At 49.2% G+C, this 11643-nt stretch overlaps 1 protein-coding gene across 5 annotated transcripts in view; it reads right to left on the bottom strand.

The window, feature by feature from the left end:
- Positions 1 to 11643, bottom strand: part of LOC115400550 (pleckstrin homology domain containing, family G (with RhoGef domain) member 2) — a 96733-nt gene that overhangs the window by 30925 nt on the left and 54165 nt on the right. For 4 of the 5 annotated variants that reach the window (XR_003932812.1, XM_030108516.1, XM_030108518.1 and 1 more), the window contains 14 exons: positions 10775 to 10925; positions 9386 to 9517; positions 8818 to 9000; positions 8584 to 8676; positions 8415 to 8501; positions 7795 to 7828; positions 7519 to 7608; positions 6623 to 6724; positions 6297 to 6335; positions 5739 to 5746; positions 5456 to 5605; positions 5212 to 5343; positions 1705 to 3418; positions 978 to 1413 (listed from right to left, as the gene is read on the bottom strand). Coding sequence is in view for 4 of the 5 variants with exons in the window: in XM_030108516.1 (XP_029964376.1) it covers positions 978 to 1413; positions 1705 to 3418; positions 5212 to 5343; positions 5456 to 5605; positions 5739 to 5746; positions 6297 to 6335; positions 6623 to 6724; positions 7519 to 7608; positions 7795 to 7828; positions 8415 to 8501; positions 8584 to 8676; positions 8818 to 9000; positions 9386 to 9517; positions 10775 to 10925 (3351 nt within the window). In the remaining variant the exon portion in view is untranslated. The remainder of the gene's footprint in view (positions 1 to 977; positions 1414 to 1704; positions 3419 to 5211; positions 5344 to 5455; positions 5606 to 5738; positions 5747 to 6296; positions 6336 to 6622; positions 6725 to 7518; positions 7609 to 7794; positions 7829 to 8414; positions 8502 to 8583; positions 8677 to 8817; positions 9001 to 9385; positions 9518 to 10774; positions 10926 to 11643) is intronic. The other variant, XM_030108517.1, reaches the window with a different exon arrangement.

Genomic DNA, 11643 nt, shown 5'->3' with positions numbered 1-11643 from the left:
AAATTAGGTAAAGAGGCAGTGGACATCAGGAAGCCAGGTCCGAGAACGGGGAACCGGGAGGAGGACGAGGACACCTGGAACAGCGTCCTCACGAAGCGGACCGAAAGGAGGAGGCGTGGCCTATCTGTCAAGCGTGACAGGTCGGTCACGCCTCTGTACTGCCAGCCGGTATCAAGAGAGGAGAGCCACCACCATCCAATGACAGTTCTCACAAAGACGGGAGAACGTTGACACATCAAAAAGTTCTGTTGAAAAAAGCCTTCTTACCTGAGCAGAAGCAAGAGAACATCTAAAAACAAACTGAACTGATTTCAATGGTCAACTTTGATTTGAAAAATTATAGAATAACTCAAAGTTTCATTGTCAGGCTCAGGTCTCAACGCTGTGGTATTTCATCTGTCTTCAGTCTGACTGTCTGAGTTTTGGTTCTCTTTAATTCTGGTTTTGGTTCTCTGGATTCGGGGTTTGGCTCTCTAGATTCTGGTTTGGTTCTGCTGATTCTGGTTTTTGTTCTCTGGATTCTGAGTTTGGCTCTCTGGTTTCAGTTTTTTTTTTCTAACCCACATTGAGACTGAAATCTGTGTCCCCAGTTCCAGCGTTTGACAGCAGTTTGATCATGAGGACATAGACCAGGATCTTGTAATCCTGGATATTGGTGTTCACAGCTTCCAAGGAAATCAAACATTGTTTTATGAAAACTTTGATCAGCATTGATCAGCTTACTATATTGATAAGACCAACCAAAGCAACTCAAAACACCATCTGGTGGTCAAAACTGGTGATGTAAGTCAGAACTGGTTGGTTAACTGATTAATCTGCTGACTCTTCTCACATTCACAGCAGGACATTATAAAATCTTGTTAGATGAGATGATGATTGTATTTTATTAGGTTAATTAAACAGAAATCTTACATAATCCACCTTTAATAAGTGAAAATCTACACTTTTGGCTTAATGCTGTCTAAAACCTTTCTCACCTTTCTGTTCTGTGGGCTGCATTAGTTGAATCTCTGTTTTGAATCTGGTCTTCAGGGGCTCCACACCCCACAGCCACGGTGGAGAGGAGCAGCATGTTACTGGCAGAGCAGCACAAACCAAAGCTCTGGTCTTCAGTTGGTGTCCTGAAGGTGATGGATGCTGTGGGATCTGAGGACGTCTGGCCTGAGGGGCCCTGGGGGTCACCGCCGTTGACAGAAGACTGGCTTCTGAGCTCAGACAGCGGATCTCCCGGGGAGGAACTCTGGAGGTTTTCACCCACGCTGGGATCACTCTCTTTGGTCAAGGCAGAGATGAAGTCCCTGGGTCTGGAGAGGACAGGTCCATTGGTCTGGTGGTGAGACGTCAGCTGCTCTTTGACCAGCAGATGACCGAACAGCAGCGGCTCACAGGGTGTCGTCACAGACTTCTGTAAATCTGAAGGGACATATGAAAAATGAACTCTGACTGAGCAGATATTCTCTCTTTTCTCAGTCCAATAATCAAACAGTGGGGACATGACTAATATCTGGAATCATGACGGGACCAATCAGAAGCTAGCAGCAGCTTCCAAACAGACTAAAATTCTGCAGAATTTTCTTTGTCTAGTATTTAATAACATCAAACCACGTTGGACCGTCGCTTAGCTTCGGAGGTAAAAGACTGGCGCACACAGCCAGACAAACCAACAAGCTAACGAGAGAGGAGGTCTGAGAGAACTCCACCTACCCTCCGACTGGCTCTCTGCTCTCTTTATCATCGGAGCTTCCTGGACCTTCTGGCCCTCCAGGGTCCTGGTCTGGCTCGGGCACGGGCTGTAGGTCCTGGCCTGTCTCTGGTACTGGCTGTGAGTCCTGGTCGGACTCTGAGCTTTGGTTTGGGGTCCAGTGTGGGCTCCATCTCCGGTCTCTGTGAAGGTCTCAGACTGACGGACTTCCACTGTAATCTGGTTCTGAGCTGGACTCTGAGTTTGAACCTGAGAGTGCTGCTGTTTCTGGCCTCTGGTCTGGACCTGACTTGAGGGTCTGGCTGAGAGCCAGGACTGGTTTCGAACACTTCCAGCCAGTTTCTGGTGCAGTGGTACTTTCATGGTGCTGGCTTTGGCGCTGTACATCTGGGCCAATGTCTGAACTTTGCTGAGGATCCGCTCTGAGTTCTCCATCAGAACAGGGTCCACTGTGGGGCTCGTTTCGAATAACCCGATACCGGATACGTCCGATCCCATGCTCTCAAACAAGACACGGTTAGCGGAGACAATCCGGGAGTGGCGAGACCACCGGCCCACTTTTATCTGGCTAGGAAGACCCTCCAGGTTCCCGCTGGTCTTGGAGAGATCCCTGCTTTTGGTTCTGGTCTCAGAAGGTTCTTTCTGGCCTCTGTGTGGCTCTGTTGGGCTGACCGCCTGGTCTCCAGCTTTCGGTGCTTCGTCCCTGCATTTGCTCTGGTCTTGTTCAGATGGATCTGCTGTGTTTCCTCTTTGGTCTTCAGCTTCTAGAACCGTCGAATTGTCCTCCGGATCCTCCACTGATGAGTCTTTGCTGATGCTCCCATGTGTCTCCTCAGCCTCTGCTTCATCTCCGTTTGATTGCAGATTCAGACCAGCCTGATCGGGTGTTTCCTCGTCTCGGACCACGCTGACGGTTGGTGTTTCAGCTGGTCTCTCTGCCTCTGAATCCGGGCTGATGGGTTCATCTACCAGTACGTCACTCGCCGGCTCTGATGGTTCTGGAGGCGCAGAACAGATCGGGTCATCCACTCCTTTGTCATCTATGTTGGATGATTCACTCTCTGGCTTCCCCTGGGGTTCGCCCGAGTCAAAGCGAGACACCGAGTCTTTAACCAGGCCTGAGGGGATTTGTGAGAAGCTGTCTCTCCTCCGTGGGACCTCTTCCCCCTCCCCCTCCTCTTCCTCCTCCACCTCTGCCTCGTCTTCCTCGGCTTCGGCTGCGGCCTCGTAGTAGCTCCTGATCTTCTCGATGATCTTCTTGTCCCTCTTCGTGAGGTGGGAGCGTCTGGTCGGCGGCTGGCGCCTCTGGACAGGCTGGCTGATGACCTCTGGCTTCAGGGGGGAGGGCTCGGGGTTTCCCTCCTTCTCTTCCTCCACTGAGATGAAAGGATGCAGATCTGATGTCGGGGTTGTGAGGATGCTGCGTTCTGATGGATCATCACTTTCTTTCTCCTCCTCTTCTTGTGTCTCCAATACTTCTTGTGTTCCCTGCTGCACCTCTGTTCCGTTTTCCTCTTCACTTCCTGTTTCTCCCGTTTCTTGGACTTCCTGTGTCATGGTGTCAGTTTCGCTGCTTTGACCCTGGACGGTGGCAGCGCTCTCTGGTTCCTGTATTGCTGGGGCTTGCTCTGCGGTGGAGGGGCAGGTAAGGGGTGGCAATGGGCAGGTGAAGTTCGATGGAGGTGGATTGTCTTCAGGCTGCTCCTGGACTTGCTCCTGAAAGAAATGTGAGACAGCAGAGTTTACCTTAACTCACTCAACCTGTGACTGAAGCACTGAGCTGCAACTGGAAGGTGGAAACAACCAAAGCTTCCTGCAGTGTTGTGAATCTTCCCGCCCTGACAGTTAAAGCTCGAGTCCGGAGTTTTGAAAGACAGAGGTTTTTTTAATCCAACGTCTCGAGGTTCTGTCCTCCCTCTGCTTTCATGAGCGACCAAGCCACGCCCCTTTAATAATGCACGCACATTATCCGTCGGGTGAAAATGAGAGCCTCCGAGTCCTACAGCATCCTACATGTTTGGCTGTTTACGGTGGATGTTCAGCAGACAGTGGATATATCCGAGGTGAGCGCGGCGGCTGCTGCGGAGCTAACTCACCTCTGCCTGGGCGAGCGGCCATGCTCTCTGGCTGCGTGCACATGTTGATTGACAGCACAACAAGGCGAAAGCTCAAAATCTATTGGCTGACGCTGACCGACGCTTTTTCGGATAACATGGGGGTCTGTGAGACGAAGGCGGGGATCATAAATACATTTTTATATTGCTTTATGCTAATATTATATTGTAGTATCGAACCAGACTGACACATTTAAGCTCTGTTGAAAAATGATACATACATTGGAAACGAACGGAAACTCCGGACACGAGCTTTAAAGGGTCTTTAATGTCATTTAAGGACAAGCAGAACGTGAGTCATCCAGCTCACACGAGAAGAGTGGAACCACCTGTTACAAATCACACGCAAATTACTGTCAGATCCATGTGTGTCTGCCAGAGCAGGACATCCAGGCCACCTCCCAACATGCAGAAAACACAAAGAAAAATACTGAGTCGACTCTGAAACATGTAACGTCACACGACACTCAGATACATTCATAAAAGCCTGATTCCTCCACCATCCTAAGAAGAAGGAAATGTCTCTGCAGACACAGAAACACAGAAACGTTCAAGCAACACACTCTTCTACCAAAATGATTCAATGTTTAATGGGAAACTTGCTTCACACACACACAAACCAAAAAATAATTGCACATTTTGAGTTAAAAAACTGAAAAATAAGTTACAACGATGCAAAAACATGATGCTTTTCTGGTCATCAACCTCACAAATCTGTTCAAGAAAACTATTCAGAAAAAAATAAAAAAATAAAAAAAAATTACAGAAACACCCAAGACCAACCAAACGAAATAGAAACACAACAAACACATCAAAGCAACAAAGAAAAACACAGAAACAATCTAAAGCATGACGACTCAACAGAGTGAACCACAACCAAGCCGCAAAATACACCTGACAAACTCATCAACCAGAAAACCATTAACATGAGTGACCAAACAGCCGACCGACCGACCGACCGACCGACCGACTGACCGACCGACCGACCGACCGACCGACCGATCGACCGACCGGCCGACCGACCGGCCAAACTGAAGACAAAAATTCCACCAGCTAAACACGAAAAGACAAAGACAAAAGACAATCAACTCAGAAAGACAACCCTCTAAATAAATCACCAACAAAAGAAGCAACTGACCGACTGACAAACCAAAAAAAATTAAAAATTCAAAGAGGACGATTTAACCAGTCGAACACCACTGACCAACCAACCAACCAACTAAGCAACCAACTAACCAATCGACTGACCACTGACCAACAAACCAAATGAAAGATGACAATTCAAAAAGCCAAACACCAACATGACCGACTGACCAACCAACTGACCAATAACCGTAACCGTCTGCATGTTCCGCGCTGAGCTGTGCAGCTGAAGGCGAACGGGATGGTCCTCACCACGGCGTCTGCCTGGATGGCGCCGAGTCCCTCCCTCGCTCTGCTCTGGTTGATGAACTCCAGGATCTCCTCTGTGATGGAGAGAGTTGGAGGAGGGCTGAGGGGGGTCAGCTCCTCTTCATCCTCTTCCTCCTCGTGAGAACAGGATGAAAACACAGACGTGTGTGAGGAAGTTTGGTCTGACAGCGGTTTTAGCGGTGAATGTTGCTTCAGGTCTGGAGGGGTTCGTGTTGCGTTCGAGTACCTCTCCCTCCGGGTTCATCTTCAGCTGTGGCGTCAGGCTGGACTCGCTCCTCTCCACCTCCACCTCGATGACGGAGGACGCCAGCGTGCTGCTGCTGCCGGCCGAGCCCAGGCTGTCGGCGGGACACAGCTCGCCGTCGCTGCCCGCCTGCTGCAACACAACAGGAACGCAGGCTGCGGGAATCTGATCGACCCGTACAGTGACTGAAAGTGAACCTTTCCACTCCGCTTCCATCTCCTCCTGCACTCAGAACAACTAAACAAACACTCAAACTCCGTCTTACCTTCAGAGCTGCAGGAATCCCGTTCGACGAAGAGTGTCGACGATGGGAAAAGAAAAGATGAGAGCAAAGAGACGAGACGTTAGCAAGGCGTCACAAGAAATGATGAATTAGACTTTGATACTTTGGAATCCAAACACATGTAGAGAAATCCCTGACAGGTTTGTGAGCACCAGGTACATTTGATTTGGTGGAAAAATCACAGAAAGGGACTCTTCTGGTCATAAAGGATGCAGAGTCCTGCTCTGAGTCCGAACAGAACAGCAGAACATCTGACCAGGTTCTGCAGAAACTCTCCTCCTCTAAGTTTGGTTCTGGAAGAAGTCTTTCATTTCCATCGTCTCTTCTATTTTCTCAGATATAGCAGTTTTTTTTTTTCCAAATTTTCGAAAAGTACCCTGAACTTGTGCTGTTTGCAGCTTTACAGTGAAAACTGAACTAAATGGAAGGAGTGGATTCCAGGAGCAACAGCGCCGCCCGGTGTCGGGGCAGAGCAGTGTCCACTGGACAAACCCCCTGCAGGTGGAGCTGCAGCTCAGAACATGATCTGGGTTCCCTCACCGTTTGGACGGAAGGCCGCTTCTATGTCTTTGGCTGGAGCTAGAAAACAAACAAACAAACAAACAAACAAACATCAGCTGATTGTCTGTTAAAGGAGATGATTAAAGTCCTACTGATGCCCCTCAGTAATGTGATTACTTGCACTCTCATTACTTGAGCTCATTACTGTGGTGGTCAGGGTAAAGAGTTGAAGAGCCGCTGTCTCTATTGTTAGCATTAGCATTAGCATCCCCTCAGCTCAGTCGATGTGTCTCATCAGTAACGTGGCTGATCTGGTGGTGGTTCTGGTCCGGGTTCTGGTCCTGGTTCTGGTTCCAGTCCGGTACCTGAGCGCCTCCTGCTGCGGCGGTACGGCAGGTTTCCGTCCAGCAGCAGCGGTAGACTCTTCCTGGACTTCTCAGGCGTGTACATGAGCAGCTCCGGAGGCTCTGCGGGGGACAAACGGTACTCCGTTACACTGGAGCCAGTTTACCGGTGGCTAACCCGTAACCGGAGATGATCCACTGTGGTTTGGGTGTTCTCGAGTTCTAAACTGAAGCTCGCGTCTAAACCAACAACTCACCGGTCTCTTCCGGAGTTGTCTGAAACGGCTGCCGCAGAAAATAACATGGGATAATGCTAATGCTAAAGCTAAAAGAGAGTGTTTTTACCAAAGTAATCAGGTACTGACGTCTGAGTAAAAAACTCAGCCTGTCATTTGATGACACCCTGGATCAAGTGACATCAAATTAGCTCCAGTTAGATCACATTAGATCACATTAGATCACTTTAAATCACATTATATTCCATTAGAATGTGTCAGCTCACATTATGTCACGATGGAACCTACTTCATCAGGTTTGTGTTAGATCATGTTAGAACATGGATGATTACATTTAGTTGTTTTAGATCACGTTAGATCACGTTAGATCACATTAGATCACGTTAGATCACATCAGATCACAGAAGATCACAGTAGATCACAGTGTAAATCAGTCTAGAAACATCAATCGTGTTCATGTTTTCTTGTTCCATCAGGTTTAGATAAAGATCAAGTGATTCAACAGGATCATAAAAAATGATGAAAATATTTGTTTCCTCACACAGTGTTTGTGAGTGTGTGTTACAGTGTGTGTTCAGGAGTGTGTGTGTGTGTGTGTGTGTGTGTGTGTGTGTGTGTGTGCGTTCTCGTATTTCTGTGCGTGCGTGTGTGTGTGTGTGTGTGTGTGAGACTGACGCTGACCTGACTGTCGTCTTCCTCGGTGGTGACCGACAACATCGTCCAGGCGCGGCAAAGCCGATGGTTTCTTCAGGTGTTCGTCAAACTGAGGAGCTATAACACACACACACACACACACACACACACACACACACACACACACACACACACACACACACACACACACACACAAGGAGAAGTCAGGGGAATTCATGGTAAAAAAGGTGTGACTGTGTGTGTGTGTGTGTGTGTGTGTGTGTGTGTGTGTGTGTGTGTGTGTGTGTGTGTGTGTGTACTCACACTGACAGAAGGTGTCTCCCAGGACCTGCCTGGCCTGAAACAAACACAACTCAGTGAGCGACTGAAGGTCTTGCGGAAGATTCTTCAGAACAGAGAGCAAACATTACAAAGAGGTTCCATGGTGTAGTCGAACTGAGGTTTTGTCTTGTTTGTTTGTTTGTTTGTGTTTATGTTTACTCTCCTCAGAAGAAATTCTAGTCTGATTTGACTCAGACTGCAGTGAAAACATGTGACCAGCAGAGGGCAGAAACCAACACTAAACTACTGATGAAGCTCATGATTTATCCTGAAACAGTACTGTGTGGTAACGCAACAGCAACAACGGCAGCAGCAACAACATCAGCAGCAACAAAAACAACAGCAGCAATAACGACAACAGCAGCAGCAACAAAAACAACAGCAGCAATAACGACAACAGCAGCAGCAACAAAAACAACAACAGAAACAACAGTAGCAGCAGCAATAACCGGACATGACTGAATAAAACTGGATAAAACCAGGTCCGGTTAAAATCTTAAATAGAATGATTTATGAGGGGGGTGGAGTGTGTGCGTGTGTGTGTGTGTGTGTGCGTGGGTGTGTGTGTGTGTGTGTTTGTGTGTGTGTGTGTGTGTGCTCACCTTCTGTGGCAGTGAGGCCGGATGGTTTTCCACGATCAGCATCTTGAGGTAATGGACCCACAGACGTTTCTCCTCCTGGTTTTTGGTCTGTCGAGAGCAGCAGATGTGAGTGAACACATCTCACCCTCTCACCCTCCTCACGTCTCACCCTCTCACCCTGTGGACTCACCTGGACCACATGCTGCTGTTTGGGGATGGTCTGGTCAGACACTCTGAAGCACAGCGGGTCTTTCAGCGTCTCCACCAGCAGCAGGTTACAACACTGCAGACACACACACACACACACACACACACACACACACACACACAGAGCAACGAACCAGATTATAGAGCATCTTCCTCCTCTAACACACGGTCAGCAGTAATTATCATGAACTGTCATGAAGTGAAATCTTTGGCGTACGAATATGTGCGTGCTGTAGACGAACTGTTCCAGCCGCTTCTTGGCGATCAGCAGCATCTTGTCGAAGAGGAAGAACGCCCGCTCCTTCTTAACCCTCTGGACCTTGAAGGAACCTTCCAGAACCAGCTCCCCGAAGCCGCTGAGGTCCGGCCCGCTCCAGTTCACCAGCAGGGACTCGATCTCCTGCCGAGGGCGGGACATGTGAGGGACTCAAACAGGGACGAATGGTGGGACATCAGTGAGACACTTTTGGCTAGAAAAAGGATGAAAGTGAGAATTTTCTTTCATAGAAAGTTTGTTGTCCTCTTTTGCATCAAAAATGAGTGCAAAACTTGGGGGTCACGTGGGATCAGGGTCAGGGTCAGGGTCGTTCACATTTCAGTGATCAAACTTCATTCACAGTTTCATGTCTGTTAAATGGCCGTGAGGCTCTGAGGGTCCGTCCCCCCGGGTCCGTCCCCCCGGGTCCGTCCCCCCGGGTCCGTCCCCCCGGGTCCGTCCCCCCGGGTCCGTCCCCCCGGGGCCGTCCCCCCGGGTCCCCACTGCCGTCCCCGTCTCTGCCGCCCACCTGCAGCCGCACGGCGTGCTCCTGCTTCCTCTTCATGTCGTTGATGTACCAGGCCACCGCCGTCATGGTGATGATGGCGTCCTCCACCACCTCGTACCCGGGGCCGCTCTTGTCCGAGTGCTTGGACAGTTCCTGACGTCGACACACAGACCAGCCACGTGTCAGAACGGTGGCTAGCATCACGCTAAAGCTAACAATGGCCGCCAGAGTCGGGTGTTAGCCTGGGCTGGAGGAAGTGGTACAGAAGGTAATCTGATTACAGCCAATGTGAATGTAGTCTGATTACAACAAGGCCTTGAAACCATCTTCCTGTGATTTAGTTACAGTTACTGAAACCTCAGATTTCATGATAAGTCGTTGTCAGTAGTAGAATTTAATCAAGGTTGATTACAATCCCCGATTGTAATCTGATTACCAGACTGTTGAGAAGAAGTCAATGTAACATGCCACCATGGTCGTCAGTTATTGAGTCAGAGTAACAGATTACTGTGTACCGCGTCGGCGGAGAGCGCGGAGTTCAGGACTAACTAGTCTGTTTACTCAGAGGTGAAGGCCGAGTGAAGCTTGTTTGTGTTTGGTGACGTCGGGCCGCGGCCGTGACGCAGATCCGCACAGATGCTAGAATTTCCCTGTCAAACACGCCAGTTACTCTCTGAGCTGCAAACAATGGTGGTTAATCAGGAGAGAGGAGCAGCCGAGGATTCTGGGAAAATCCCGGCACATGTTTGACCCGAGCTCAGAAAACAAAGATCCGAAGAAGTCTGAGGGGGTTTCAGCCGAGACCGCCAGACCCGGAGAGCGGTGGAGAGCTCTGGAAGTCACTTCAGCGTTCACGGTATCGTCTGCAGTCAGAGGGGGTTTCAGTTGCAGTATTTCAGGGTGAATTTGCAGTATTTCGGAGTATTTGTTGGGTGACCTGCAGTAAAAGGAGCTATTTATTGTTGAAATGCAGCAGTGGGGAATATTTCAGGTTTAAATAATCCAGTAATTGGGAGTATTTAGAGGTTTGAATTGGACCGTGCACAGCAGGGTCACCGTTACAAACAAAACCAACCTCAAACACATGACCGCCACGGCCGTCCCACACCAAACCTCACAGGATTAAACAACAGGGTCATTACACACACTGGAGACGTGACAGAGCAGGACACACACAACCAGAGAACACACAACTCCTCCCTACAGACACACACAACCCGATTCCTGGAGTCGCAGCGACCGTCAAGAACAGGCCCGGGAGGCAGAACCAGAGAGAACCACACTCACATGTACAAGAACTCTTCTGTGATGTGTGTGTACTGCGGACGAATGCCTGAATTTGAGGATGACCTGCAGTAACAGAAGATGCTTGAGGATTACCTGCAGGAACAGGTGGTTTTTAAGGATTACCTGCAGTAACAGGTGGTATTTGAGGATCCTCTGCACAGGCTTGAGCAGGTACGTCTCCAGAGGTAACGAGTGGTTCAGAGTCGCTTGTCTCTCCTGGAAGAAACGAACCAGAGTCTCGTTCTTCATGCACTCCCTCAGTACTGCCACCGAGCTGTGGACAGAGGGGACAGAGAGGGGAGACGGAGAGACAGGGGGACAGACAGTTAGAACAAACCTGTAACATTATTTTTAACTTTAGCGGTAAGTCAAATGACTCCAGAGGAAACTGATGGACGTCCAGTTGAAAAAAACGAGCGTCCACAGAGACAGACAGTTCAGCCAACGTCTTCTCTGATCATGTCCCACAAACCTGGACAGCCTACTGAGGAGGAGGAGGAGGAGGAAGACGTGACGGTAACGAGGTGAAGACATGAAGGTCTGTTTCTCCAGATAGACGTTAATCACAGGAAGAGCAGAAGGAATTCAGAGTAATGTCTTCTCCAGACATTGGACGTCTTCTGCTGCTCAGAGTCAACATGACAAGAGCTGAGGACGCTTCGCCAGAGAGGACAGAAGCAGGACGGAGCCCTGGGCGCCAGTTCTAAACCCGTGTCGTTTATATTTCAGATCAGTACATTAATAAAATACATTTACAGTTTCCAAAGAGACCAACAACAGAGTCCCAGTTTCCAGCTGGTATTGAGGACAGAGGCGAGACGCAGGACCGAAGTCCGTCTGCGCTGGTTTCATATTTAACTGCTTTGTGGGTTCGGCTGTAGACTGGACCGGTTTCAGCAAGTTCCACCGTCCTCTCCAGTGGAAAGTGGATCTGTGTTCACCTGGAGAAAAACGGCACGTCTCTGCCGGTCATGTGACTTTGGAAGCTTCCT

The sequence above is a fragment of the Salarias fasciatus genome, chromosome 14 (genome assembly GCF_902148845.1).
Source record: "Salarias fasciatus chromosome 14, fSalaFa1.1, whole genome shotgun sequence".
In the NCBI taxonomy this organism is placed as follows: domain Eukaryota; kingdom Metazoa; phylum Chordata; class Actinopteri; order Blenniiformes; family Blenniidae; genus Salarias; species Salarias fasciatus.
Note: the sequence above shows the minus strand (reverse complement) of the source record. Positions and strands in the feature narration are given on the sequence as shown.